Source organism: Heptranchias perlo, chromosome 10 (assembly GCF_035084215.1).
Source record: "Heptranchias perlo isolate sHepPer1 chromosome 10, sHepPer1.hap1, whole genome shotgun sequence".
In the NCBI taxonomy this organism is placed as follows: domain Eukaryota; kingdom Metazoa; phylum Chordata; class Chondrichthyes; order Hexanchiformes; family Hexanchidae; genus Heptranchias; species Heptranchias perlo.
Window position 1 is genome coordinate 13,275,229 of NC_090334.1, and position 25,812 is coordinate 13,301,040.

Below are 25,812 nucleotides of genomic sequence, written 5' to 3' on the forward strand. Positions count from 1 at the left end.
CACTGATAGATAAATGTTCCCTTATTGCTGGATTATTAACTAATTCTGGCTTATTACTCATCACTAAATCTAGTATGACCTGTTGGTTCTAGAACATATTGCTCCGGAAAACAGTGCGATAACGACCAGATAATGTGTTTTTCGCGATGTTGGTTGAGGGATAAATATTGGCCGGGATACTGGGGAAAACTCCCCCGCTCTTCTAAAAAGTAGTGCCATGGCATCTTTTACGTCCACTCGAGAGGGCAGACGGGGCCTCGGTTTAACATCTCATCCGACATTGCAGCACTCCCTCTGTACTGCACTGAAGTGTCAGCCTAGACTATATGCTCAAGTCTCTGGAATAGGACTTTAACCCACAACCTTCTGACTCAGAAATAAGAGCGGGGGCGCTGAGCCATGGCTTGCTAGGATGGGAGGGTCTGGATGGGCAGAATGACCTTTTGACTGACTTTCCTTGGTTGATCTATGCTTCCTACCCATAGATCTCTCCACACCACAACTCATTCCCAGTCACTAGCTCTTCAATCTCTGCCATTTCTGCTGGGAAGTACATGTGTGGGGTTGCTCACTCTCATCATAGTTTACTTTTTCGCTCCTTCCCTCATGGTTGGCCTCTGCTCACAAACTCCTCCCGCCATATCTGATGCACGGTTCCACTGTACAGTTACTGAGCAATATTGCAGATTTTAAGGGGTGAAAAAAAAAACACAAAGAAGTACCTGAATTGGTGAACAGTTTCAATAGTAGGGAGGGGTGAGTCCTGCGGAGAAATAGAGTGAATTTATGGACCCCGCACCCCCAAAAAATTGTTGAGTGACCATACGCTGGGTTCCAATTGTGATTATGTTCAGAAATTTTGATTATTCTGGGAAAGAAAATGCAGCCCTTAAATATATTCTGTGCAAGTGCAAGCTGGAGTGATACAGGGGAGATGGGGTGAGTTTACCCTGCTGCGAAGTTCTAATACTAACTGGTGTTTTGTGTGATATGTAGTAAAAAGAGTAATATATCCTCCCTTTTTAATAAAAAAAATGCCCAGCCAAACCTTATTTACTCCCCTTTTTGCCACTCATTTTATATTCAAAATTGTATGACTGCTAACCTTCATCCCTTGACTTCAAAGGGCACTACTCTGACATTGCTGAACAGCGTGAAGAGAGCCGCGTTCACTCAAGTAAGTGAGCGGTGAATCTTTTATCTGCATATGTTTTTTTTAAAAAAGAAACTTTTTAATATAAAGATTTTCACAAGTCGAAATAAAGTTTAGGCCTGGCAAAACAGGAGCAATAGAAGCGTTTTAAATTTGTGACTATTCCACTGAAGCTTTTTTTTTGACTAAATATGCCAAAGAGTAACGAGTTAAGTTCACGGCAGTTACTCATTTATCGGGACTCAGGTGATGTAAACCATGAATTTAGCTCGGTAAATGTCGCTGCTTTGCAATTCGCTCTCTGCCTTCTATTATTGTATACTTAGAGCCAACTTAAATTCAGGCCTCTATATTCCATACATATTGGAGGAACAATCACAAGTAGCTACAAGGTGTATGTGTTTAAGCGGTGTACTATGATGAGGTTCGATGAGAAGTGGCAGAATCCCGATTGACTCTCAAATTCTCTCCTTCAACACCGTGCTAGTAAGACAACTTTTTTGGGAGAGGGCAGGGTGATGTCTTCAAAACTTTGGACATTTCTTAGAGTAAAATTTAAATGTACATTTCTGGAATATGAATACTACCTGATTTTTGGGGGGCGGTGTGGGGGGATAGATGGAGGCGAGAGGGATTGGGTCTGGCAGTAGAAAGTCAAAACTGGAAATGCTGCAAATGCACATCAAGTAAGTCAGCATATGAAAGAGCACAAAGGGTTGAGGCTTTTGGCCGTGACTGTTCTGATGAAGGGTCTCCATCTGAAATGGAGACTTTCCTTTCATTTTCTAAAACTGACTGACCACCTGTGCATCTTCAGCACTTGCTGTTTTTATTTTATATTTCCTTGTTTGCAGTTTCTTTTCTTTAACGGAACATTGAAACCTAATACATGAATGTCCGAGGTCATATTAAATGATTAAAGCTTTGAAGTGTCAAAGCCCGGTTCGTATCCAAGTGCCCAGCTCATTTTGCATTGACTTTGGCTCAATCTGGTAAAATACGCACCAAAAACTTGTCTGCGTTACCAGTGTTTGCATTCTCTGTTTGTTGCTGCAGATCCCTCGGAAAACCGTCTATGACCAGTTGAATCACATCCTAATTTCAGACGAGCAGTTGCCGGAAAACATAATTCTGATCAATACATCAGACTGGCAGGGACAGGTACGTACCAATCCATGGGGCATGCTTCTACCAGATTTTCCTACATTGCTGCAGGAGTTCCTCAGGGCAGTGTCCTCGGCCCAACCATCTTCAGCTGCTTCATCAATGACCTTCCCTCCATCATAAGGTCAGAAATGGGGATGTTTGCTGATGACTGCACAGTGTTCAGTTCCATTCGCAACCCCTCAGATAATGAAGCAGTCCGAGCCTGCATGCAGCAAGACCTGGACAACATCCAGGCTTGGGCTCATAAGTGGCAAGTAACATTCGCGCCAGATAAGTGCCAGGCAATGACCATCTCCAACAAGAGAGAGTCGAACCACCTCCCCTTGACATTCAACGGCATTACCATCGCCGAATCCCCCACCATCAACATCCTGGGGGTCACCATTGACCAGAAACTTAACTGGACCAGCCATATAAATACTGTGGCTACGAGAGCAGGTCAGAGGCTGGGTATTCTGCGGCGAGTGACTCACCTCCTGACTCCCCAAAGCCTTTCCACCATCTACAAGGCACAAGTCAGGAGTGTGATGGAATACTCTCCACTTGCCTGGATGAGTGCAGCTCCAACAACACTCAAGAAGCTCGACACCATCCAAGATAAAGCAGCCCGCTTGATTGGCACCCCATCCACCACCCTAAACATTCACTCCCTTCACCATCGGCGCACTGTGGCTGCAGTGTGCACCATCCACAGGATGCATTGCAGCAACTCGCCAAGGCTTCTTCGACAGCACCTCCCAAACCCGCGACCTCTACCACCTAGAAGGACAAGGGCAGCAGGCGCATGGGAACAACACCACCTGCACGTTCCCCTCCAAGTCACACACCATCCCGACTTGGAAATATATCGCCGTTCCTTCATTGTCGCTGGGTCAAAATCCTGGAACTCCCTTCCTAACAGCACTGTGGGAGAACCGTCACCACACGGACTGCGCGCTTCAAGAAGGCGGCTCACCACCACCTTCTCAAGGGCAATTAGGGATGGGCAATAAATGCTGGCCTTGCCAGCGACGCCCACATCCCGTGAACGAATAAAAAAAAAAAAAAAACAGTGACTACACTTCAGAGCAGTACTGAGGGAGTGCTGCACTGTCGGAGGTGGTGTCTCTCGGATGAGCCGTTAAACCGAGACCTCCATCTGCCCTCTCAGGTGGACGTAAAAGATCCCATGGCACTATTCGAGGAGGAGCATGGGGTTCTCCTGGTGTACTGGCTAACATTTATCCCTCAACCAACACCTAAAACAGATGATCTGGTCTTTTATTTCATTGCTGTTTGTGGGACCTTGCTGTGCGCAAATTGGCTGCCGCGTTTCCCACATTATGACAGTGACTACTCTTTTACAACCAATGATGTAGTTTTTAAATGTAAGGAGTCGCACAACACCAGGTTATGGTCCAACAGCTTTATTTAAAATCACAAGCTTTCGGAGCTTTGCTCCTTCGTCAGGTGAAGTGAAGAGATGCATAAAGGCACAGCATATATAGTCAGAGAACAATGCCTGGTGATTACAGATAATCTTTCTAACTGCCCTTTATCACACCTCGGCAGAGAGATAATCACAGCAATCAAAGGAGTGAATGGTGTTCAAACAGGTTAGTCAGGAAAACATTACATCCAAGAATACTGAGGTGGGGTCACAAGGGGTCAAATGTAGCAGATGCTGGGGTTTGTATTGAAAACAGATAACTTTTTTCGCTGGAAATCGCAGCAGGTCCGGCTGCATCTGTGTACGGAGAACAAGCCAACTACGACTTGAGTCTGGATGACTCTACGTCAGGTGGGGTTACATGTAGCGTGACATGAACCCAAGATCCCAGTTGAGGCCGTCCTCATGGGTGCGGAACTTGGCTATCAATTTCTGCTCGACGATTTTGCGTTGTCGTGTGTCTCGAAGGCCGCCTTGGAGAACGCTTACCCGAAGATCGGAGGCTGAATGGTCCATAGTCAGATAGCCTTGACCGCACGTGTCAACAGGCTATCTGACTATGGACCACGTTGCAATTAAGAGCCAAATCCTGTCCTCCACTTCAAACAGGGATCAGTGGATAGTGATCAGGAATGACAACCCTGGCCAGCTTTTCTCTTCCCTAATTCAGGGATGCTGTCGCCAAATGTAGCACCCAATTGCAGACTGAAGATTGAACCTGGGACCTTCCTGGTCTGTATGGCTCAGAGATGGTGATGTTACCTGTCACCCATGTGGTGGAGAGGCTTATTTTATTTTCTTTTACATTTCCCCCTTTTGTTATCCAACAGGGGTACTGTAGCCCAGTGGTTATAGAATTGGACTAGTGACCCAGAGATTGTGAGCTCAAATCCCAGCAGGGCAAATTGAATTCAATAAATCTGGTAATTTGTGGGCTGGCACCAGTAAAAATGACCATAAAAGCTGCTGGATGGTTGTAGAAACCCAACTGGTTCACTAATGTACTTCAGGGAGGGCTAAGCTTGTGAACCCCTACCCAGTCAGTCCGTGGTTGGCTCTTAACACTCTCAGGCTAATTAAGGTTGGGCAATAAAATGCAGCTTTGCAAGTGTTGCCCACTTCCCAAGAACCTATAAAGCAAAAAACAGAATGTGCTATTCCCTTAGCTCCTAATCCTCTGCCACTAGTGGATGTGTGAAAGATGCTCCAGTTGACTGATTCTGATTTTTTTTCACCCAATGTCGCCCTTTCATTCAGCATGTTCACCCGAGCCGCATTCTTGGTTTGCCACTGTGCCGAGCTCGGTAATTAATATTGAGACTGTGGCTCTGAGACTCGATAAGAGAAAAGGATAGCTGTTTAATGATACTTTACTGCCTTACAGTATGTGTCAGAGTTACTACAGAAACACAACCTCCCAATCGTGTGCACGTGTTCTTCTGCAGATATACAAGCAGCGTTCACTACCATCGTCTCCAGGATACAACGCTTGTGAGTTAGAACATTCTTGGTTATTATGGTCATTGATTATCATTTTGTGTGCTATACATACGCATGTATACAGGGGAATGTGTATATGTGTGTATGTATGTGCGTATGTATCTGCATGTGTATGCATTTATATATGCCTGCATGTGTGCATATGTGTGTGTGTGGGTGGGGGGGGGTGTTTGTTACATCAAATTATAACGAAACTACAGCACAGAAACAGGCCATTCGGCCCTACTGGTCTATGCCGGTGTTTATGCTCCACGTCGTGTGTGTGTGTGTCCCCAAACTGGTCTATGCAGGTTTATGCTCCACACTGGCTGTGTGTATGTATGTATACACTTGAGTATGTATATGTACATGAGAGAGTGTGTATGTGCATACGTGTACATTGTATATATTGAACTTGGTCTATACGAGCCGCCCTAGTAGGTATATGTTTGATCCGTATACAACCAGCCCTCCCATACGCTGTTGCAAATTCACTAAATCCCTGATAAGGGAGAGGCTGTGCTATGCTTTATAGATGTCTGCTCTTGAAGCCATGGGCAATCTTGTGGTAAGTACTTGAAATGCTTAGTTCCAGGGGGAAAAAATTATATTTTTCAAAATAATCCCATTTACAGAGCTCTGTATTCATCCATCTGAACCCCTTGGAGTCCGTCGCTATCCGCCCGTTCCGAGGATTTGAGTACAGGAGCAGGGATGTCTTACTGCAGTTATACAGGGCCTTGGTGAGACCACATCTGGAGTATTGTGTGCAGTTTTGGTCTCCTTATCTGAGGAAGGATGTCCTTGCCATGGAGGGGGTGCAACAAAGGTTTACCAGACTGATTCCTGGGATGGCAGGACTGACGTGTGAGGAGAGATTGGGTCGACTAGGCCTGTATTCACTAGAGTTTAGAAGAATGAGAGGTGATCTCATCGAAACATATAAAATTCTAGAAGGACCAGACAGACTAGATGCAGGGAGGATGTTCCCGATGGCTGGGGAATCCAGGACCAGGGGTCACAGTCTCAGGAAACGGAGTAGGCCATTTGGAACCGAGATGAGGAGAACTTTCTTCACCCAGAGGGTGGTGAACCTATGGAATTCTCTACCACAGAAGGCAGTGGAGGCCAAGTCATTAGATGTATTCAAGAAGAAGATATATATATTTCTTAATGCTAAAGGGATCAAGGGATATGAGGAAAAAGCGGGAACAGGGTACTGAGTTAGACGATCAGCCATGATCATTTTGAATGGCGGAGCAGGCCCGAATGGCCTACTCTTGCTCCTATTTTCTATGTTTCTATGTTCCTATCCTTTTTAATGTAATTTAGTTTTACTTTCTTTTTCCTCCTGTTGTGTCCCCACACCTTTCCCTTGCTGAGAGGACAGGTTAAAGATTTGCCTCTTGTCCCCCCAAGTGTCTGTATTTAGCTGGCTTTCAGAGAAATGTGGGCGCAGCCTCCTTCCCTTTGGGGAAGGGTCTGGCTCTTCTTTGCACCTGCCGATAGCAGTTCTACCTTCTTGGCTCAGTCAGCAAAACTCATACCTCTGGATTAAAGTGGATGTGAGCCCTGCACGAGGCCACAAACACGTAACCTGGGCTGATGTGGATGGAGTGCTAAAGTGCCATCTTTTCGATGACATGTTAAACCGAGGTCTTGCCTTCTGCTTTGAAGAAGCACAAGGGGTCAGCTCAAGGTCCTGGCCAACATTCTTCCCTCAACCTGGTGCAGAATGGCTTCCTTGTTTGCCTATATAACGACATTCACTGCACTTCTTTCTGTCAAGTGATTTGAGGTATTCCAATGGTAAAGACACTATATAGATACATATTCATCATATTCTTCATATTGTCACCACTATCAGTGTGATCGGTCAGTTAAAATCAGTCACAGGCATTTTTTTTCTTTCGTTATAATTCAGATATCTGAGGGCGTTTCTTCCTAACTTCAGAGTTAACTCCTTATTCAGGGCGCTCCAATCAGAAATGCTCTGCGATGGTAGATCTAAATATGCCAACAAAATCAGTCAACTGATACTGGACCAGAAAGCCCCCACGTTTAATTTCCGTTGTGTTTTGCGCTAGTTGATCTTAACCAAGTTGGCAGTGGGACAATTACAATTGGCCTCCGCATCCCTGGGCTAGTGAGGGGACAAAAATCAACCAGGGTTTCTACTCCTGATCATATCTGTTGATCACCCGCTTGCAAGTGTGTGCATGAAGATATTGGTGAGGATGGGTTAGGACTTGACTATGATGCCCTCCACTGTCAATTGCATTGCTGACACTCAGACTAGGCTCACGCTTGGGTGAGGAACGAAATGAGAGCCGGCCACTGTGCAATAAAATAAATGGTCAGATCATCCGTTTTAGGTGTTGGTTGAGGGATAAATGTTGGCCTGGATCTTTTACATCCACCAGAGAGGGCAGACGAAGTCTCAGTTTTACTCCCTCAGTACTGCACTTGAGTGCCAGCCTGGGTTATGTGCTCAAATCTTTGAAGTGGGACTTGAACCCATGACCTTCTGTCTCAAAGGCGAGAGAGGTACCAACCAAGCCACAGCTGACACCGTAAGATGAGTCTGGTATGATGTAACCATTTTTCCAGCTATCTGAAACTGGAAAGAGCCTGGTAATATTTGTCTTCGGGATCCGTTGCATGGAATGATGCATTGAGGGCTTACGTCACTACTTCCTTTATTACGTTGTCAATCAGTGCTTTTGACTAGCTTTGTGTTGAGGGCCACAATCCCAAGCAGCACCATGTTCAAGGGCCATTCCAAGAATACTGCACCCACATTATGAGATTCTCCTTTTAAATGCAATCAAGGAGTCGAAGCCAGCTTCTTCTCCATAGAGAAGGAAATCAAAAAAGTACAAGGCCGAAACTTCCCTTAAAAGCTATAGGCCTCACTGCTCTAATAGAGCTCTTTCACTTGCTGTGTGGGTATGAGGATAGCTCCACCCTCTGATTGAATTGCCTTAATTTCCCCACACTGGGTGGAACGAAAGGGAGCCTCACTGAATCCCAAATTTGGTGGTATCCCAGGAACGGATGGGCTGTGAATGGAGGCTCAGGGACAGATGGAGCAGATCTTCCAAGACTCGGAGGTGGACTGCAGGTAGCCAGCAGGTTACATTATGAGAACAACTGCCTTCCGCTAATTAGCGTAGAGATATCTCCCAAAATACCATTTGATAATGGAGCTGATTTTGCTGTAAAAATAACAGTGAGGCTAACAGCTCTCACCATTATTCATGTGCAAATCAGGCAGTAACTTTCACCGATCGCGCATGAGAAGTTAAATGAGGAATTCCCGAAGTTGCTCACCAAAATGCAACGCTCTTCCAAAAGTTGGGCAAAAACGGCATCTCGCTGTCTGGCTCCCCGTTCAAATGTATTGAATGGTGTGAAGTTCCTGTATTTACCGGCTAGATACGGACTAAACACACCAAAAAAAGTTAAGTCAAGTCATTTCAAGGTTAAGTACCCTTTTAAAGGCTTAGTAAGTCTTAATTACTGCCAAACAACCTCTCTGGCACTGAAAATTAACTTTAATAAGGGTGGAGTCTCATTCCTTCAGATTTTAATTATTGTTGGTCATTAAAAAAGATAACTTTTCTTTCTGCCCCTTTTATCTCTCTCTTAATTCAACCTTTCTTACCCTCTCTTTATTTCGCTTTCTGTAGCTGATTTGACAGTTCTGACATTCAATTAGATCACAGCCGATCAGTATCTTAACTCAATCTACCCGCCTTGGTTCTGTAACCCTTAATACCCCTAACAAAAATCTATCAATCTCAGTTTTGAAATTTCCAGTTGACCCTCAGCCTCAACAGCCTTTTGGGAGAGAGAGTTCCAGATTTCCACTACCCTTTGTGTGATAAAGTGCTTCCTGACATCACCCCTGAATGGCCTAGCTCTAATTTTAAGGTTACGTCCCCTTGTTCTGGACTCTCCCACCAGAGGAAATAGTTTCTCTCTATCCTATCAAATCCTTTAATCATCTTTAATGCCTCAATTAGATCACCCCTTAATCTTCTATGTTCAAGGGAATTCAAGCCTAATCTATGCAACCTGTGCTCATAATTTAACCCTTTTAGCCCCAGTATCATTCTGGTGAATTTGCGCTGCACCCCCTCCAAGGCCAATATATCCTTCCTGAGATGTGGTGTCCAGAACTGAATGCAGTACTCCAAATGGGGTCGAACCAGAGCTTTATATAACTGTAACATAACTTCCACCCCTTTGTATTCCAGCCCTCTTGAGATAAAAGCTAACACTCCATTAGCTGTTTAAATTATTTTTTGTACCTGTCCACAAGCTTTTAGTGATTTCTATACACTGACTCCTAAATCTCTCTGCTCCTCCACAGTTCCAAGCTTCACACCGTTTAGAAAATACTCTGATCTGTCTTTCCTGGGTCCAAAGTGGATGACCTCACTCTTCCTCACATTAAACTCCATCTGCCACAGTTTTGCCCACTCACTTAATCTGTCAATGTCCCTTTTTGGAGACATGCACCCATGTACAGCAGCATATTTGTTTGAAAGTTTACTGACTTCTGAAACTATCATCGCAGAGTAGCAAGCCTATCAACATACTCACTCTCATTGCTGTTCGCACTCAAGCTAATGACTCAGAGACTTTTGTCACGTTCTTTCTGACAGTTAATGAGACAAGTCCCAATGGTGATCAAAAGATTCTGCTGCAACTCAGCGCAGTGTAGTGCAGTATTGGAGCATGACGTGTAACTCGTCACAGCCTTGCTGGCACCGCCAGTTCCCGAATGAAGTCCAGGCACTTTCCCCACAAGGAGAATGGGAGAGTCATTCTGGGCTGCTGTGGTGAGGAGCATTGACTAAAGCCAGGGATATTGCCTAGCATGAAGAGACCACAGAAAGGGAGGACATAACTTCTCTTTTTAAACAAAAACACTGAATAATGCTAAATGTTCCTGCTTTTTTTTCAGCTGTAACTGTAACTCCCAGACTCCAAACCCCATTAAAGTGACGGTGGCAGGAGCCCAGCATTACCTAAGCGCTATTCTACGGCTCTTTGTGGAGCAGCTGTCGCACAAGACTCCCGACTGGCTTGGCTACATGAGGTTCCTCATCATTCCCCTTGGTATGTTCACATTGCAACTGTAAATATCTTAAGATACTTAATGTGCCCACTCACTCCACCTAAAATTGTCTGTTTTGCACATTGATTTTAGTCAGAAAGGGTTTATAAGTGATCGTTTATGCTTGGGCGGGTGGTGTTAAGGGTAGAGGGTTAACAGAGGGGGGATTTGTGTTGGTGATCAGCTAGTTCCTGGTCTGGGCCATGCCATCCCTAGCACCACCAGGCAGGAGTTTGGCGCTGTCCACAGAGGTTGAGAGCAAATGGTAGAGGTTCATCTCAGGCTCGTGTTGGCGCCTTCTAGTGGCCAGCCCATAAACAGCATGGGCTGGTATGGAGGAGCAGGTTGACTGCCTGTCCTCTGTCATGCATTGATTCTAGCCGATAGAAACACTGAAAATAGCACAAAACAAAATAATGGGGGGGACGGGGAGAAAATAATCGATAATATGAGATTTGAGTTGGTCAATGAGGTGATTATACTATATCAAACTTAAATCGATGCAGAATTCAACATAATTTTCACGTTTCAAATCATAAAGGCTTTTTGCAGAATGCAAAGGTAGTAATCTCAGGATTGCTACCAGTGCCACGGGTTAGTCAGAGTAGGAATGACAGGATAGCTAAGATGAATACGTGGCTTGAGAGATGGTGCAAGCTGGAGGGATTCAAATTCCTGGGCCATTGGAACCGGTTCTGGGGGAGGTGGGACCAGTACAAATTGGACGGTCTGCATCTGGGCAGGACTGGAACCAATGTCCTAGGGGGAGTGTTTGCCAGTGCTGTTGGGGAGGGTTTAAACTAATGTGGCAGGGGGATGGGAACCGATGCAGGAAGTCAGTGGGAAATAAAGTGGTGACAGAAACAAAAGGCAGTAAGGGAGAGTGTACAGAACATGACCGGACAGATGGTCTGAGAAAGCAGGGCAAAGACCAAGGGAAGTCTAGATTAAACTGCATTTATTTCAATGCAAGAAGTCTGATGGGCAAGGCAGATGAACTCAGGGCATGGATGGGTACATGGGACTGGGATGTTATAGCTATTACTGAAACATGGCTAAGGGAGGGGCAGGACTGGCAGCTCAATGTTCCAGGGTACAGATGCTATAGGAAAGATAGAGCAGGAGGTAAGAGAGGAGGGGGAGTTGCGTTCTTGATTAGGGAGAACATCACGGCAGTAGTGAGAGGGGATATATCCGAGGGTTCGCCCGCTGAGTCCATATGGGTAGAACTGAAAAATAAGAAGGGAGAGATCACTTTGATAGGATTGTACTACAGACCCCCAAATAGTCAATGGGAAATTGAGGAGCAAATATGTAAGGAGATTACAGACAGCTGCAAGAAAAATAGGGTGGTAATAGTAGGGGACTTTAACTTTCCCAACATTGACTGGGACAGCCATAGCATTAGGGGCTTGGATGGAGAGAAATTTGTTGAGTGTATTCAGGAGGAATTTCTCATTCAGTATGTGGATGGCCCGACGAGAGAGGGGGCAAAACTTGACCTCCTCTTGGGAAATAAGGAAGGGCAGGTGACAGAAGTGTTAGTGAGGGATCACTTTGGGACCAGTGATCATAATTCCATTAGTTTTAAGATAGCTATGGAGAAGGATAGGTCTGGCCCAAAAGTTAAAATTCTAAATTGGGGAAAGGCCAATTTTGATGGTATTAGACAGGAACTTTCAGAAGTTGATTGGGAGAGTCTGTTGGCAGGCAAAGGGACGTCTGGTAAGTGGGAGGCTTTCAAAAGTGTGTTAACCAGGGTTCAGGGTAAGCACATTCCTTATAAAGTGAAGGGCAAGGCTGGTAGAAGTAGGGAACCTTGGATGACTCGGGAGATTGAGGCACTAGTCAAAAATAAGAAGGAGGCATATGACATGCATAGGCAGCTGGGATCAAGTGGATCCCTTGAAGAGTATAGAGATTGCCGGAGTAGAGTTAAGAGAGAAATCAGGAGGGCAAAAAGGGGATATGAGATTGCTTTGGCAGATCAGGCAAAGGTGAATCCAAAGAGCTTCTACAAATACATAAAGGGCAAAAGGGTAACCAGGGAGAGAGTAGGGCCTCTTAAGGATCAACAAGGTCATCTAAGTGCGGAACCACAAGAGATGGGTGAGATCCTGAATGAATATTTCACATCGGTATTTACGGTTGAGAAAGGCATGGATGTTAGGGAACTTGGGGAAATAAATAGTGATGTCTTGAGGAGTGTACATATTACAGAGAGGGAGGTGCTGGAAGTCTTAACGCGCATCAAGGTAGATAAATCTCCGGGACCTGATGAAATGTATCCCAGGACGTTATGGGAGGTTAGGGAGGAAATTGCGGGTCCCCTAGCAGAGATATTTGAATCATCCACCGCTACAGGTGAGGTGCCTGAAGATTGGAGGGTAGCAAATGTTGTGCCTTTGTTTAAGAAGGGCGGCAGGGAAAAGCCTGGGAACTACAGACCAGTGAGCCTGACATCTGTAGTGGGTAAGTTGTTAGAGGGTATTCTGAGGGACAGGATCTACAGGCATTTGGAGAGGCAGGGACTAATTAGGAACAGTCAGCATGGTTTTGTGAGAGGAAAATCATGTCTCACGAATTTGATTGAGTTTTTTGAAGGGGTAACCAAGAAGATAGATGAGGGCTGTGCAGTAGACGTGGTCTACATGGACTTCAGCAAAGCATTTGACAAGGTACCGCATGGTAGGTTGTTACATAAGGTTAAATCTCATGGGATCCAAGGTGAGGTAGCCAATTGGATACAAAATTGGCTTGACGACAGAAGACAGAGGGTGGTTGTCGAGGGTTGTTTTTCAAACTGGATGCCTGTGTCCAGCGGTGTGCCTCAGGGATCGGTGCTGGGTCCGCTGTTATTTGTTATTTATATTAATGATTTGGATGAGAATTTAGGAGGCATGGTTAGTAAGTTTGCAGATGACACCAAGATTGGTGGCATTGTGGACAGTGAAGAAGGTTATCTAGGATTGCAACGGGATCTTGATAAATTGGGCCAGTGGGCCGATGAATGGCAGATGGAGTTTAATTTAGATAAATGTGAGGTAATGCATTTTGGTAGATCGAATCGGGCCAGGACCTACTCCGTTAATGGTAGGGCGTTGGGGAGAGTTATAGAACAAAGAGATCTAGGAGTACAGATTCATAGCTCCTTGAAAGTGGAGTCACAGGTGGATAGGGTGGTGAAGAAGGCATTCAGCATGCTTGGTTTCATTGGTCAGAACATTGAATGCAGGAGTTGGGATGTCTTGTTGAAGTTGTACAGGGCATTGGTGAGGCCACACTTGGAGTACTGTGTACAGTTCTGGTCACCCTATTATAGAAAGGATATTATTAAACTAGAAAGAGTGCAGAAAAGATTTACTAGGATGCTACCTGGACTTGATGGTTTGACTTACAGGGAGAGGTTAGACAGACTGGGACTTTATTCCCTGGAGAGTAGGAGGTTAAGGGGTGATCTTATAGAAGTCTATAAAATAATGAGGGGCATAGATAAGGTCGATAGTCAAAATCTTTTCCCAAAGGTAGGGGAGTCTATAACGAGGGGGCACAGATTTAAGGTGAGAGGGGAGAGATACAAAAGGATCCAGAGGGGCAATTTTTTCACTCAAAGGGTGGTGAGTGTCTGGAACGAGCTGCCAGAGGCAGTAGTAGAGGCGGGTACAATTTTGTCTTTTAAAAAGCATTTGGACAGTTACATGGGGAAGATGGGTATCGAGGGATATGGGCCAAGTGCAGGCAATTGGGACTAGCTTAGTGGTATAAACTGGGCGACATGGACATGTTGGGCCGAAGGGCCTGTTTCCATGTTGTAACTTCTATGATTCTATGATTCTATGCATCCAGCTGCAGATGTTACTTTATCCAGCTGCAAAGGACTATGTTGTACAGTAGCCTATAAATCTGGCTATGAAATGTTCAGATTAGTTATTTGTTTTTGCATTACTCATTTTCCATTAAGTTTTATGACCTTGTGAAGTATTTTGTTACGCACTTCACAAGAGGAAAACAACCAGGTATTACTGCACTGCTGGTAACACACTGGCCCAGATTTTGCTGGAGTGGGGCATCTCACGGCGTGCCCTGTTAGTTAGACTTGTTCATAGACGTTTGAGTTTTAAAAGTTTTTGTCCACAAAGTTGCTGGAAATGCAAGCTGATAATGGCATAGCAAGAGCAACGGGGCATCTGGGACCTTGGTGAATGACAGGACCAACAGTGCATCTCCTTAACCAATGAGATTTAACGATTGAGAAATAAACAGAGGAAGGACTGAGAAGGAGAGTGAATTAGAGCGGGTGAATTCAATGTAAAATCTGGTACAGAAAGAGAAATAGAGAGGGGAAGATAGATTGGATTAAGAAAGAGAGAAAAAAGAGACAGTAAGAAAAGCATTTTAAAATTTAAACGTGACATTTTTTAAATTTCCAACAACAATTCATGACCTGAATGAATGAGACTCCACATTTAATTGTTCACCTTCTGGGCAAGAGAGGTTGATTGACAGTCATTAACAATTATCACATCGTTAAAAGGGTACTTTCGCTGTTAATTACGAGACTTAACTTTCTGTGGCGAGTTTAAAAGGCAGTTAATGTGCAAATGCAGCAACAGCAAATGACGGGGAGGTTAAGGGCGCGATGCCATTTTCGTGAAGCTAACGGCAGAGTGGCACAAATTGGCCAACAACTTGTGGCGATTCGCAATTCACGGAGTATCTTTTCCTTGCCACAAGTTGCTGGCTGATTTGCACATTAATAGCGTGCGTCGTTCAGGCACTGTTTATCGAGCAAAATCTGGACCAATATTTCTTCATTGATCTTTCACCTATATCATACCACCTCAGTACAGTGAAAGAGTTCAAAACTACTGAGGCAATGTAGAAGGAGCTTTACTCTGTATCTAACCCATGCTGTACCTGATCTGGGAGTCTTTGATTGGAGAGTGTAGAAGAAGCTTTACTCTGTATCTAACCCATGCTGTACCTGACCTGGGAGTCTTTGATTGGAGAGTGTAGAAGGAGCTTTACTCTGTATCTAACCCATGCTGTACCTGACCAAGAGTATTTGATGGGGCAGTATGGAGGGAGCTTTACTCTGAATCCAACCATTGCTATACATGGAAGTCCCTGATTGTGCAGTGTAGAAGCACTTTTGCCCTGTACCTGACTTAGGAGTGCTTAAGTGCATGGTATAGAGACAACTTTACTCTGTACCTAATTCCTGCTGACCTGGAAGTGTACTATGAGTTTTGAAATTTCATGAAAATCAAGAAAGGGTAGAAGAGGGAAATTAAAACCCTTCAGAAATAGAAAAAAAAGAGGAAATATGTTACAATAAATAACAGATAGTTGGCTGTGATTTTAAGGTATGAATTCAGGTCAGATCTCTCTGTGGATATTCATTGCTTCACTGTCATACTGTAGAGGCGTGATTTGAATTTCTACCTTGTGACTCAGTGTGTGCCATCTGTTCTGCCATAGGGTGCATTCATAGAATTGCGAATAAAGTGTTATGCCGTGGTGCTGCGGAAACAATTTCCAAGATACTGGAACATCTGCCTGTTTTTGTAAAAAGCCCCAAATTGATTCTTTTGGACCAAGTTAGAGTGTGCTGAACTAAACCAAAAAATCTAAAACCTTTAATGTCACTTAAAAATATAGCTGGTAGTAGGATATGTATAAGGAAGCTTATATAATATAGTGGGAGTAGGGTATATACATAAGGCAGCTTCTAAAATACAGCTGGGAGTGGGGTATATACAGGGCAGCTTCTATAATACAGCGGGAAGTGGGGTATATACAGGGCAGCTTCTATAATACATCAGGGAGTGGGGTATATACAGGGCAGCTTCTATAATACAGCGGGGAGTGGGGTATATACAGGGCAGCTTCTATAATACAGTGGGACTGCAGTATGTGGGAGTTTGCGGACAGCGATGCTCTCCTGGACTGCCACCCCTGCAGGAAATGTCCCTACCTTGAGTCACTCCAACTCACAGTCCTTGAGCTGGAGTGTGAGTTAGTGACACTTTGATGCATAAGGGAGGGAGACGAATTTCTGGATACATTACTCCAGAGTACAGTCACACCTCAGAGGAAAGCACAAGTCCGGGAAGGGAAGAGTGTGACTCTGTCAGCAGGGTAAGGGGACCCTGGGGAGGCAGAGAAGGAGGTCCCACATGCACTGGTCCGAGCCAACTGGTACAATGTACTTGCAACTTGTGAGGATAAGGATGAAGGCTGCAGGGAGGATGGCCAGAATCTAACCATGGCACCGTGGAGCTGGAGGCAATCCAAGGTGGGAAGGAGCGGTATAGAAAGGTTGTGGTCATAGAGGATTTCAGAATTAGGGGGATAGATAGCGTCCTCTGCAGTCGCGACCCAAAAGTCCAGACGGGTATGTTGCCTATCTTGGAGCAACTTATAGAGAGGAGCTTGGAAAGAGAGGGGAAGATCCAGTTGTCATGGTCCACATCGAGACCAATGACATAGAGGAGAACAGTTGGAGGTCCTGCTAAGGGAGTATCAGAAGCTAGGAACTAAATTAAAAAGCAGGACCTAACGGATGGTAATCTCGGGATTACTACCCGTTCCATGTGCTAATTGGCATAGGGATAGACAGATCAGAAAGGTGAATGCGTGGCTGAAAGAGTGGTGTGGGAAGGAGGGGTTCCATTTCATGCGACACTGGTACCAGTACTAGGAGAGGAAGGAGCTGTACCTCAGGGACGGGCTCCACCTGAACCGGAATGGGATCAGAGTCCTAGCGTAAAAGATAAGTAGGACTGTGGGTAGGACTTTAAACTAGTAAGAAGCGGGGAGGGATCTGGCGGAAATAACATAAGCCTGAAGATAAAAGAAATAGGAGATGAGAGGAAAGGTCAGACCCAGTTAAGGAATAAGGGTGACATAAACGGTCAGGGAACAGATACAGTTCTCGAACATAAGTAAGAAATGATGGTTAAAAATAAAGTGAGAGGAACGGTTAATATAAACAAATTAAGTTGCCTGTACAGCAATGTGCAGAGCATCCGTAACAAAACGGGGGAACTGGAGGCAATAATTCATAGCGAGGAGCCAAATGTAGTAGGAATAACTGAAACATCGCTACATCAAGAACAGGACTGGCATTGCAGGATATAATGTCCTTAGAAAGGATAGGGAAGGAAAAAGGGGGGGATAGGGCAGCTGTACTAAATAGAAATAATATAATGGCAGTAGAAAATAGGGACATAACTAACATTAAGGCAGAAGCAGAATTCGTATGGATTGAGATAATGGATAAGAAAGGATCGATCGTGCTAATAGGGGTATTTTACAGACCATCTAATAGTGAAAGGGAAGTGGATGAAAAATATGTAGGCAAATCTATGAAATGAGTAAAAGACATAGAATAATAATCATGGGAGTTTTCAACTAATACCAAATAAACTGGAAAGCTTAGGTGGGGAAAAGGGAATGGAGTTTTTACAGTGAGTTCAGGATTCCTTTCTTACCCAGTACGTGAGAAGCCCAAGAGAAGAATCACTGCTGGATCTAGTAATGGGAAATGAACCAGAGCAGATAAGTAAGCATGGGGAACATCTAGGCAATAGCAACCATAACATAAAAAGGTTCAAAATAATGATTGGTCTTTGTCTTACTTATGACTTTCTCAAAGTAATAGATTGGAAAAAAGGCTAACTTTGTGGGGATGAGACTGGGACTATGGCAGGTAAACTGGGGGAAAAAATGACAGACAAAGAGATTGAACAGCAGTGGGAAATATTTAAAAAGATGATCAATAGAGTTCAGGCGAAAGATATTCCTCTTAAAAAAAAACAAGAACAAATGAGCCAATAATGAAACACCATGGATGAATAAAGAGATATGGGTAAAATTGAAACTAAAGAGAAAAGCATACTCTAACTACATAGACCATAAAGGAGAGGATGACAAAAGGGAATACAAAGAGGTTAGGAAATAAGTCAAAAAAACAATTAGGAAAGCAAAGAGAAACTACAAAATTAAATTATCAAGGAATATAAAAAGAAATAGTAAAATATTCCACCAGACACATCAATAACAAAAGAAAAATCAGGATAAGGATAGGGCCACTAAGGGATGCACAAGATAAACTCACAGGTAATGACAGTGAAATGGCAGAAATATTGAATAGTTACTTTGCCTCAGTATTTACCAGGGAGACTAACAAGGTGGATAGATCATTAGAAGAAAAGGTCAAAAAAGATATAAAGATATTTAAGGTAGTAAGGGGGAGGTAATTGATAAACTAATCATACTTAGAAAGGATAAAACCCCGAGTCCAGGTGGATTAAATCCGCGCATTTAAAAGAAGTTAGGGAAAAGATTGCAGAGGCACTATTACATATATATAAAAATTCATTAGGAAAGGGAATAGTGCCAGAGGACTGGCGGACATCTAATGTTGTTCCTATATTTAAAAGAGAGATTGAACAAGTCCAGGGAATTATAAACTATAGACTAGGAACTACAGTTAGCTTAACGTCGGTGGTAGGAAAGATAATGGAATCTTTACTCAAAGATGTAATCGAAAAACATCTTTAAAAATCAAAAATGTAATAAAAAAAATTGTCAGCACGGATTTCAAAAGGGAAGTTCATGCTTGACCAACCTTATTCAATTCTTTGAAGAAGTAACAGAAAGAATAGACAAGGGCAATGCAGTAGATGTAATATATTTGAATTTTCAAAAGGCCTTCGATAAGGTACCGCATAGTAGACTCATGACTAAGGTTAGGGCATGTGGAGTCAGGGACAAGCATCAGAATGGATAGTAAGCTGGCTACAAAACAGAAAATAGAGAGATGGAGTTAAGGGTAGCTACTCAGACTGGCAGAAGGTGGGAAGTGGGGTTTCACAAGGATCGGTGCTGGGACCACTGCTGTTCACAATTTACGTAAAGGCTTTGGACTCGGGAATCGGAAGTACAATTTCAAAATTTGCAGACGACAGCAAATTGGAGTTTATAGTTAATACTGAGGAAAAATGCAACAAAATACGAGATATGCACAACAGGCTAGCAATATAGCAACAATTTTTTTTTAAACTTAAAAATTCAAGTTTTTAACAGCCAAAAACCCATTTAACACAAGTTTAAACAATTCAACAGGAATGTTAAATTTGTATAGACCAAACCAGGAGATATTGTGTTGTCAGTCTAGAATGACTAAACCAACCAACCAAGTCTCTTCGGAGACTTATCCCGGCCCACTAACTTTTTAAAATTTGGGAAGTACTAAAGTAAATATCTGTATTAAAAACAGAAAATGCTAGTAACGCTCAGCAGGTCAGGCAGCATCTGTGGAGAGAGCAACACAGTTAACATTTCAGGTCGATGACCTTTCATCAGAACTGGAATATGCTAGAGATGAACAGTTTTTAAGCAAATACAGAGCCGGGGAAAAGGGATGATGTAAGGCAAAAGGGTCGATAATGGGACAAGTATAGAAACAAAAGATGGGTCCAGCGGAGGTGTAAATGATTTCAGCAGAATAGGAGAGGAGGAGGGGAAGCATGGAAAATCTTGAAAAGAGGAGGCAGCTTCCATGGCCCGGGAACATGGCGGATGAAAGGTGGGTAAGACCCCACAAGTATGAACCACCCCACTGGCTGTGTACCGATGGGGATTCCCACCCCAAGCACCAGCCCACATCACCTCCACTCCTAGCGACTCTGGTGCAGCCATCCTCCATTATCAGTGCCTGCTGTCAGAGAGAAAAAGGGAGCAGTGATTAAGATCTAAAGTTGTTTAACTCAATGTTAAGGCCTTAAGGCTGTTTTTACTGAGAGATTACCTATTTGATCTACTTAGACCCAAATAATTATTGTCTTGAAATCAAAGTCCTCAGTTCGCAGCTACTGGGACCACCCACAGCCTCAGCACACAACTGCTGGGACTGCCTGCAGCCGCGACACGCAGCTGCTGGTACTGCCCTCAGCCTCAACGCACAGCTGCTGGGACCTGCTGGCAACCACAACAGGCAGATGCTGGGATTTCACTGCAATAAACTGAAATCCGTCACTAAAAAGGGAGAGAAAGATTTGCAGGGCTATGGGGAAAGAGCAGGGGAGTGGGACTAATTGGATAGCTCTTTCAAAGAGCCGGCACAGGCATGGTGGGCTAACTGGCCTCCTTCTGTGCTATATGATTCTGTGATTCTACGATGTTAAAACATGTTTGTAAAAATGAATGAAAAGTAAAATTTAGAAGCTTAGAACAAAGCTTGATTAAAATTGTCCATCTCAGGTAAAAAAAAATTAAATGTCAAAGTAACAGACAGCAAGTAATAGATAAGGTGGTTGTAATTGAAGCTCTTTTTATCTGGCTGGATATACTGAAACATTCAGATTTCCTTCTCTCCAGGTTCTCACCCTGTGGCCAAATACCTCAGCTCCATAGATTACAGGTACAACAATTTCTTCCAGGATGCAGCATGGCAAGATTTTTTCACCAAAACAGAGGCCCCTTCCATAGGTAATTAATATATTGTAATTCATTGAAATTGCTTTGTCTGTGTTTTGAGTCGGGCTACATTGAGTTGCCATGTTATCACAAATCTACTGTCAGCATCTTTGGTTAGTTTTCTTGTTTCAATGGTTGATATGATAAGTAACATAACACAATGGTTGAGGATGGTTTCAGAACATGAAATTCAGGGATGAGAAAGAAAGATAGAACTGATATTTATATAGAGCCTTTCACATCCTCAGGATGTCCCAAAGTGCTTCACAGTCAATAAATTACTTTTGAAGTGCAGTCATTGTTATATGGGCAAATGCAGCAGCCAATTTGTTCACAGCAAGGTCCAACAAACAGCAACGAGATAAATGACCAGATAATCTGTTTTAAATGAATGTTTGCCCAGAAACAAGGCAAGCTCCTTGCTTTTCTTCGAATATTGCCGTGGGATCTTTTATGTCCACCTGAGAGGGCAGACGGGGCCTCTGTTTAATGTCTCACCCAAAAGACGGCACCTCCGACAGCCGCACTCCCTCAATACAGCACTGGGAGTGTCAGCCTAGAATTATGTGCTGAAGTTCCTGGAGTGAAGCTTGAACCCATGACCTTCTGACTCAGGCAAGAGTGCTACTACTGAGCCACGGCTGGCACTTTGGGGCCATTTGGCCCATCATAGCTCATTCCCATAACTCTTCCATCATGGCATTTAATTGTATTTTGAATGACGTTTTTGCCTCTAGCTCTTTGCTTGGTCAGGTTATTCTTTGAATAGAAGCATTTACCTTTTCACTAATTTCCATTTAATGTGCTTCTTAAATGTGGTGCCAACAAATCATGGAAACTAGTCTCTGAACTAATCAACATACCTCTGTGTGACGCAAATGAACGGTTCAGTCTCCTGGCTTTCTTAGTGCACTGGATGTTGAAAAAGCAGAATTAGTCACTTCTGTTCTTTGGTTTGATGACCAAGATTTTTGAAGTGACTGAAACATTAATCTTTATTGCACAATTGACATTGTGGACCTCCATGTATTTTTGTTTAAGTTTTGACATGACTTATTTGATTTTGTACAAATCTATTGTACATTAAATTCAGGATGTAGGGCACAGATTTCATTGAAGACTCCTAAATACTACCTGTTGTTCCTGTTGGTAGCGCTGCATTAGGTATTTTCAATGTTAATGGTGTCATACTGTGTGCTCCAATAGCTCCAATTTTATAATGAAACTACATCATCCTCTGCACAATCTGGCAACCAAGTTCCCACAATTCTTTCAATATGCTTTCTGACAATTCTTTTCAACTGCCATTTTTGTTCCTCAATAACTAAAATTTCTAATGTCCAAAACAAAGGTTTAAACAAAACAAATTACATTTTTCACAATAACGATTGCATTTATCCATTGTCTTTTAATGCTTTCATTTTTATTTGAAGGCATCAGCCTCTCCCAAAAGTATCGGCTTGGAGCTGATATTTTGCCCAGATGTTGGGTGCAAGATTTGAGGACTAGGAAACACATTTTAAAGTTAAAGGTGTCAAAGGAAAATAGAAAGTTTAGGCAACCCTTTTTTTTCTTGTAAGAGGGCGATAGCACTGGGGCGATTCTAGAGGCCATAAATATAATAGCCACTAATAGGGAATTCAGAAGAAACTTCTTTACCCAGAGAGTGGTTAGAATGTGGAACTCACTACCACATGGAGTAGTTGAGGTGAACAACATAGATACATTTAAGAGGAAGCTGGATAAACACATGAGGGAGAAAGGAATAGAAGGATATGTTAGAGTTGGATGAAGTAGGGTGGAAGGAGGCTCGTGTGGAGCATAAACACCGGCATAGACCTGTTGGTCTGTGCTGGACGTTTTATAGGATAGAATTGTGGAGCAGATTACCAGTGGAGGTGGTGGGGCAGAGGTTAAAGAAGGACTGGATGAATTCCTGTTAGGAAAGGGAATAAGCGGCTATTAGTTGGAGAGTCACCAAAGGAGTCTGATGGGGACTTGGAAGGGTGGGTTAGATGGACTAATGATTTCATCCAAATTCTTACTAATTTATTATGTGCCTACTTCACCTGCAGCAGGCTTCAGATAATTGTTTCCTAAATGGATGGTTTAAATTTATCTATCCAGTCAAATTATATGTACTTGCATGTTTAATTTTTCTAATTATTTGCCCTGCCCGTTTTCTCCTGAATTATTGCCTGGTGTTACCTACTCCTGAACCTCTGGTGCTGAGAGCGCAGTTGTTTGGCCTCATTCATTGCCACTGGGAAGTTCATTACCCTGCTAAATGGTGCAATTTACTTTTCCTCCCATCTACCCACCCCCCCCCCACCCCCGGCTTTCCTATAGGGATATGGCATGGCATCTGAACACCTGTCTGCTCAGCGCAGTGAGGGGCCTGCCATTCCATGAAGCAATTAGTTCCATGTGCTGTACAACTGAGTCAACCCCTGGATTGGCTGATAATTAAAGTGAGGTCCTTGGCTGCCAGGTTAAGTGGTTAGAGGCATGTGGAGCGTGTTGCGATGATACTATGTGGGCCTAAAGACCCACTGATGGAAAACAAAGCTTCACTTTTGAACAGCCATTTTATGTTAACCAATTTGTGTTAACTCTCTTCTCTTCCCCTTAACCCAACACCCATTGCCCGTTTACTCTCCTGGGTATGAATCTTGAGATACCAGTTGTCCTCCGGTTCCTCACCCAAATGGCTATTCCTAACGTGTGAGCCCAGATGGTGAGTGTCAGCAGCTGAGCTCAACCCTCTCCTGACCTGATGCAGGGCTCCATGGATAGTAATCGGGTGCAAGAACCCTGGCTCATTCTCCTCCCCCCACCCCCTAATAACTCGGGAGCCAGTTATAACGCCCTCAGCTAACTCACCACATCAGGGATTGAACCAGGGGCCTTCCTCTTCTGTACGGCACAGTATTGCACCAGGTGGTGCATTTACCCATGAGTCATCAGGGAATAATCTTAACTTTATTGCCATTTTTCCAATTATAGAAGAGCTCCCTCTCAAATATGCCACTTTAAATTGTGATTTTAAAAAGAAATGCATCAAAATCATGTGCCATTTACTTTTCCTATAGGGAGGTGCCTGCCCTTAACCTAACACTTTCTCACAGGGACATTTACACCGCGACAATCACATGCGAGCTTTGCTGCACAGGTTACATTGTCAGTTGGTAGCTGTCTCACCTGTGAGTCAGAATGTTGTGGATTCAAGTCCCACTCCATAGATTTGAGCACAAATCCAGGCTGACACTGCAGTGCATTACTGAGGGAGCACTGCACTGTCGCAGGTGCTGTCTTTCGGACGAGATGTTAAACCGAAGCCCCATCTGTCCCCTCAGGTGGACATAAAAGATCCCATGGCACTATTTCGAAGAAGATAGTGTCCTGGCCAACATCCCTTAAACAACATCACTTAAATAAATTAACTGGTCATTTAGTTAATTGCTGTTTGTGGGAGCTTGCTATGTGCAAATTGGCTACTGCGTTTCCTACATTACAACAGTGACTACACTTCAAAAGTACTTAATTGGCTGTAAAGCGCTTTGGGACATCCTGAGGTTGTGAAAGGCGCAATATAAATGCAAGTTCTTTCTTTCAGAGCTGAAGACTGTGCATAGGTGTTCAAGTAGGTATTGAAGAGTACTTCTTACTAAACAAACTTCTGGCAGAGATTCTATTTTTGTTTTCTCTCTTTCATTGTGTGAATGCATCTGTGCTTTTGTCAGAAAGGCAAGCTGTTAATAACAGAGCTAATGACCTGTCTAATGTGTTGATTGTGTCTAATTACAGTGCAGGAAATACCGGATGTTGTCTCTAGAGTTACCCAGTACATCTCCAATGCAAACATCGCCCACCAGTTGCCTATAGCGGAAGCTATGTTAACGTACAAGCAGAAAAGGTACAGGCACCATTTTCACACTGAATCCTGGTTGAGTTTAATTTTAAAACAAATAATGCTTTCAAAATCAAGTTACATATTTCGCAAACTACAAACAGTCAGAGGAGTTTTAGAAGACCGGATTCTGGACAGCAACAGATGGTTTCCACGGCAATAGGTACCTTGCCGAGGTCAGCTGGTTATGGTAATTGAGGTTGTGTCATGCTGTACACCAGTATTAATCACCAGGGATACAAAAATAGTGCACACTGTCATGGAAATGTCTACACTTACCATATACCAATCTGTTGCTATCACTGTATACCTGTTACTTTAATAAAATGTTGTAATGAAGGCCTCTTTTATAGCACTGCACCTGTTGCAAGCCAGCAGGACTTTGGCTTCTGATTTTACTTTTCATTGTATGCCGTGTTGTGGGGCATTTTGTCACAGCATGCACCTCATCATAATGCAGAGTGCTTGGCTGCGGAAGGCTGTTTGGACAGCCAGTAACCTGCATCGTTTTGCTTGGATATATTCATGGATACAAACTAATTGGGCCACAATACTTAACATTGGGAATGTCTCACCGCCTAGTACCTCTTGCAAAAATTAAGCCATTTCAAAGGGACAGATTTAAGTTTAAGATTTAGTGCATTTTTTTGCTGCAATATTTTTGTTCAAAAGTGGGTACAGACTGTACTGAGTTACTGACCCTGACTTTGTGAGGAAGATCACAGTCATTAGCAAAGATTATTGGAGGGAAGAGTTACCAAAACCCACAGTAAGGGAGCAGAATTAACATCAGTCGAGATACAGACAGTAACACAGGGTGTTGGGGGAGGGGTTACTGACCCTGATATTGACACAGTCATTGATTTGGGTGGTGGGAGAGGAGCTGAGTGCATATCCTTTCAGCTTTATATGTTTAGTTCCTTCAAACAGATAGTTTCAGTCACTCCTGCAATCTCAATTCTTTGTAACTGGCTTTGATAAGCAAATAGTACTGATGGTGAGACTCTGTGAAGTAGTTATGATTGCCTACTAAAATGACATGTAACGGAACAGACTCTACA

At 43.5% G+C, this 25,812-nt stretch overlaps 1 protein-coding gene across 4 annotated transcripts in view; it reads left to right on the forward strand.

The window, feature by feature from the left end:
• Window positions 1-25,812, forward strand: part of pacs2 (phosphofurin acidic cluster sorting protein 2) — a 255,496-nt gene that overhangs the window by 205,569 nt on the left and 24,115 nt on the right. For 2 of the 4 annotated variants that reach the window (XM_067991238.1, XM_067991239.1), the window contains exons 14-19: window positions 1,127-1,177; window positions 2,210-2,314; window positions 5,134-5,240; window positions 10,204-10,358; window positions 20,743-20,853; window positions 24,649-24,757. In XM_067991238.1, the coding sequence (XP_067847339.1) occupies window positions 1,127-1,177; window positions 2,210-2,314; window positions 5,134-5,240; window positions 10,204-10,358; window positions 20,743-20,853; window positions 24,649-24,757 (638 nt within the window). The remainder of the gene's footprint in view (window positions 1-1,126; window positions 1,178-2,209; window positions 2,315-5,133; window positions 5,241-10,203; window positions 10,359-20,742; window positions 20,854-24,648; window positions 24,758-25,812) is intronic. The other 2 variants (XM_067991241.1, XM_067991242.1) reach the window with 1 other exon arrangement.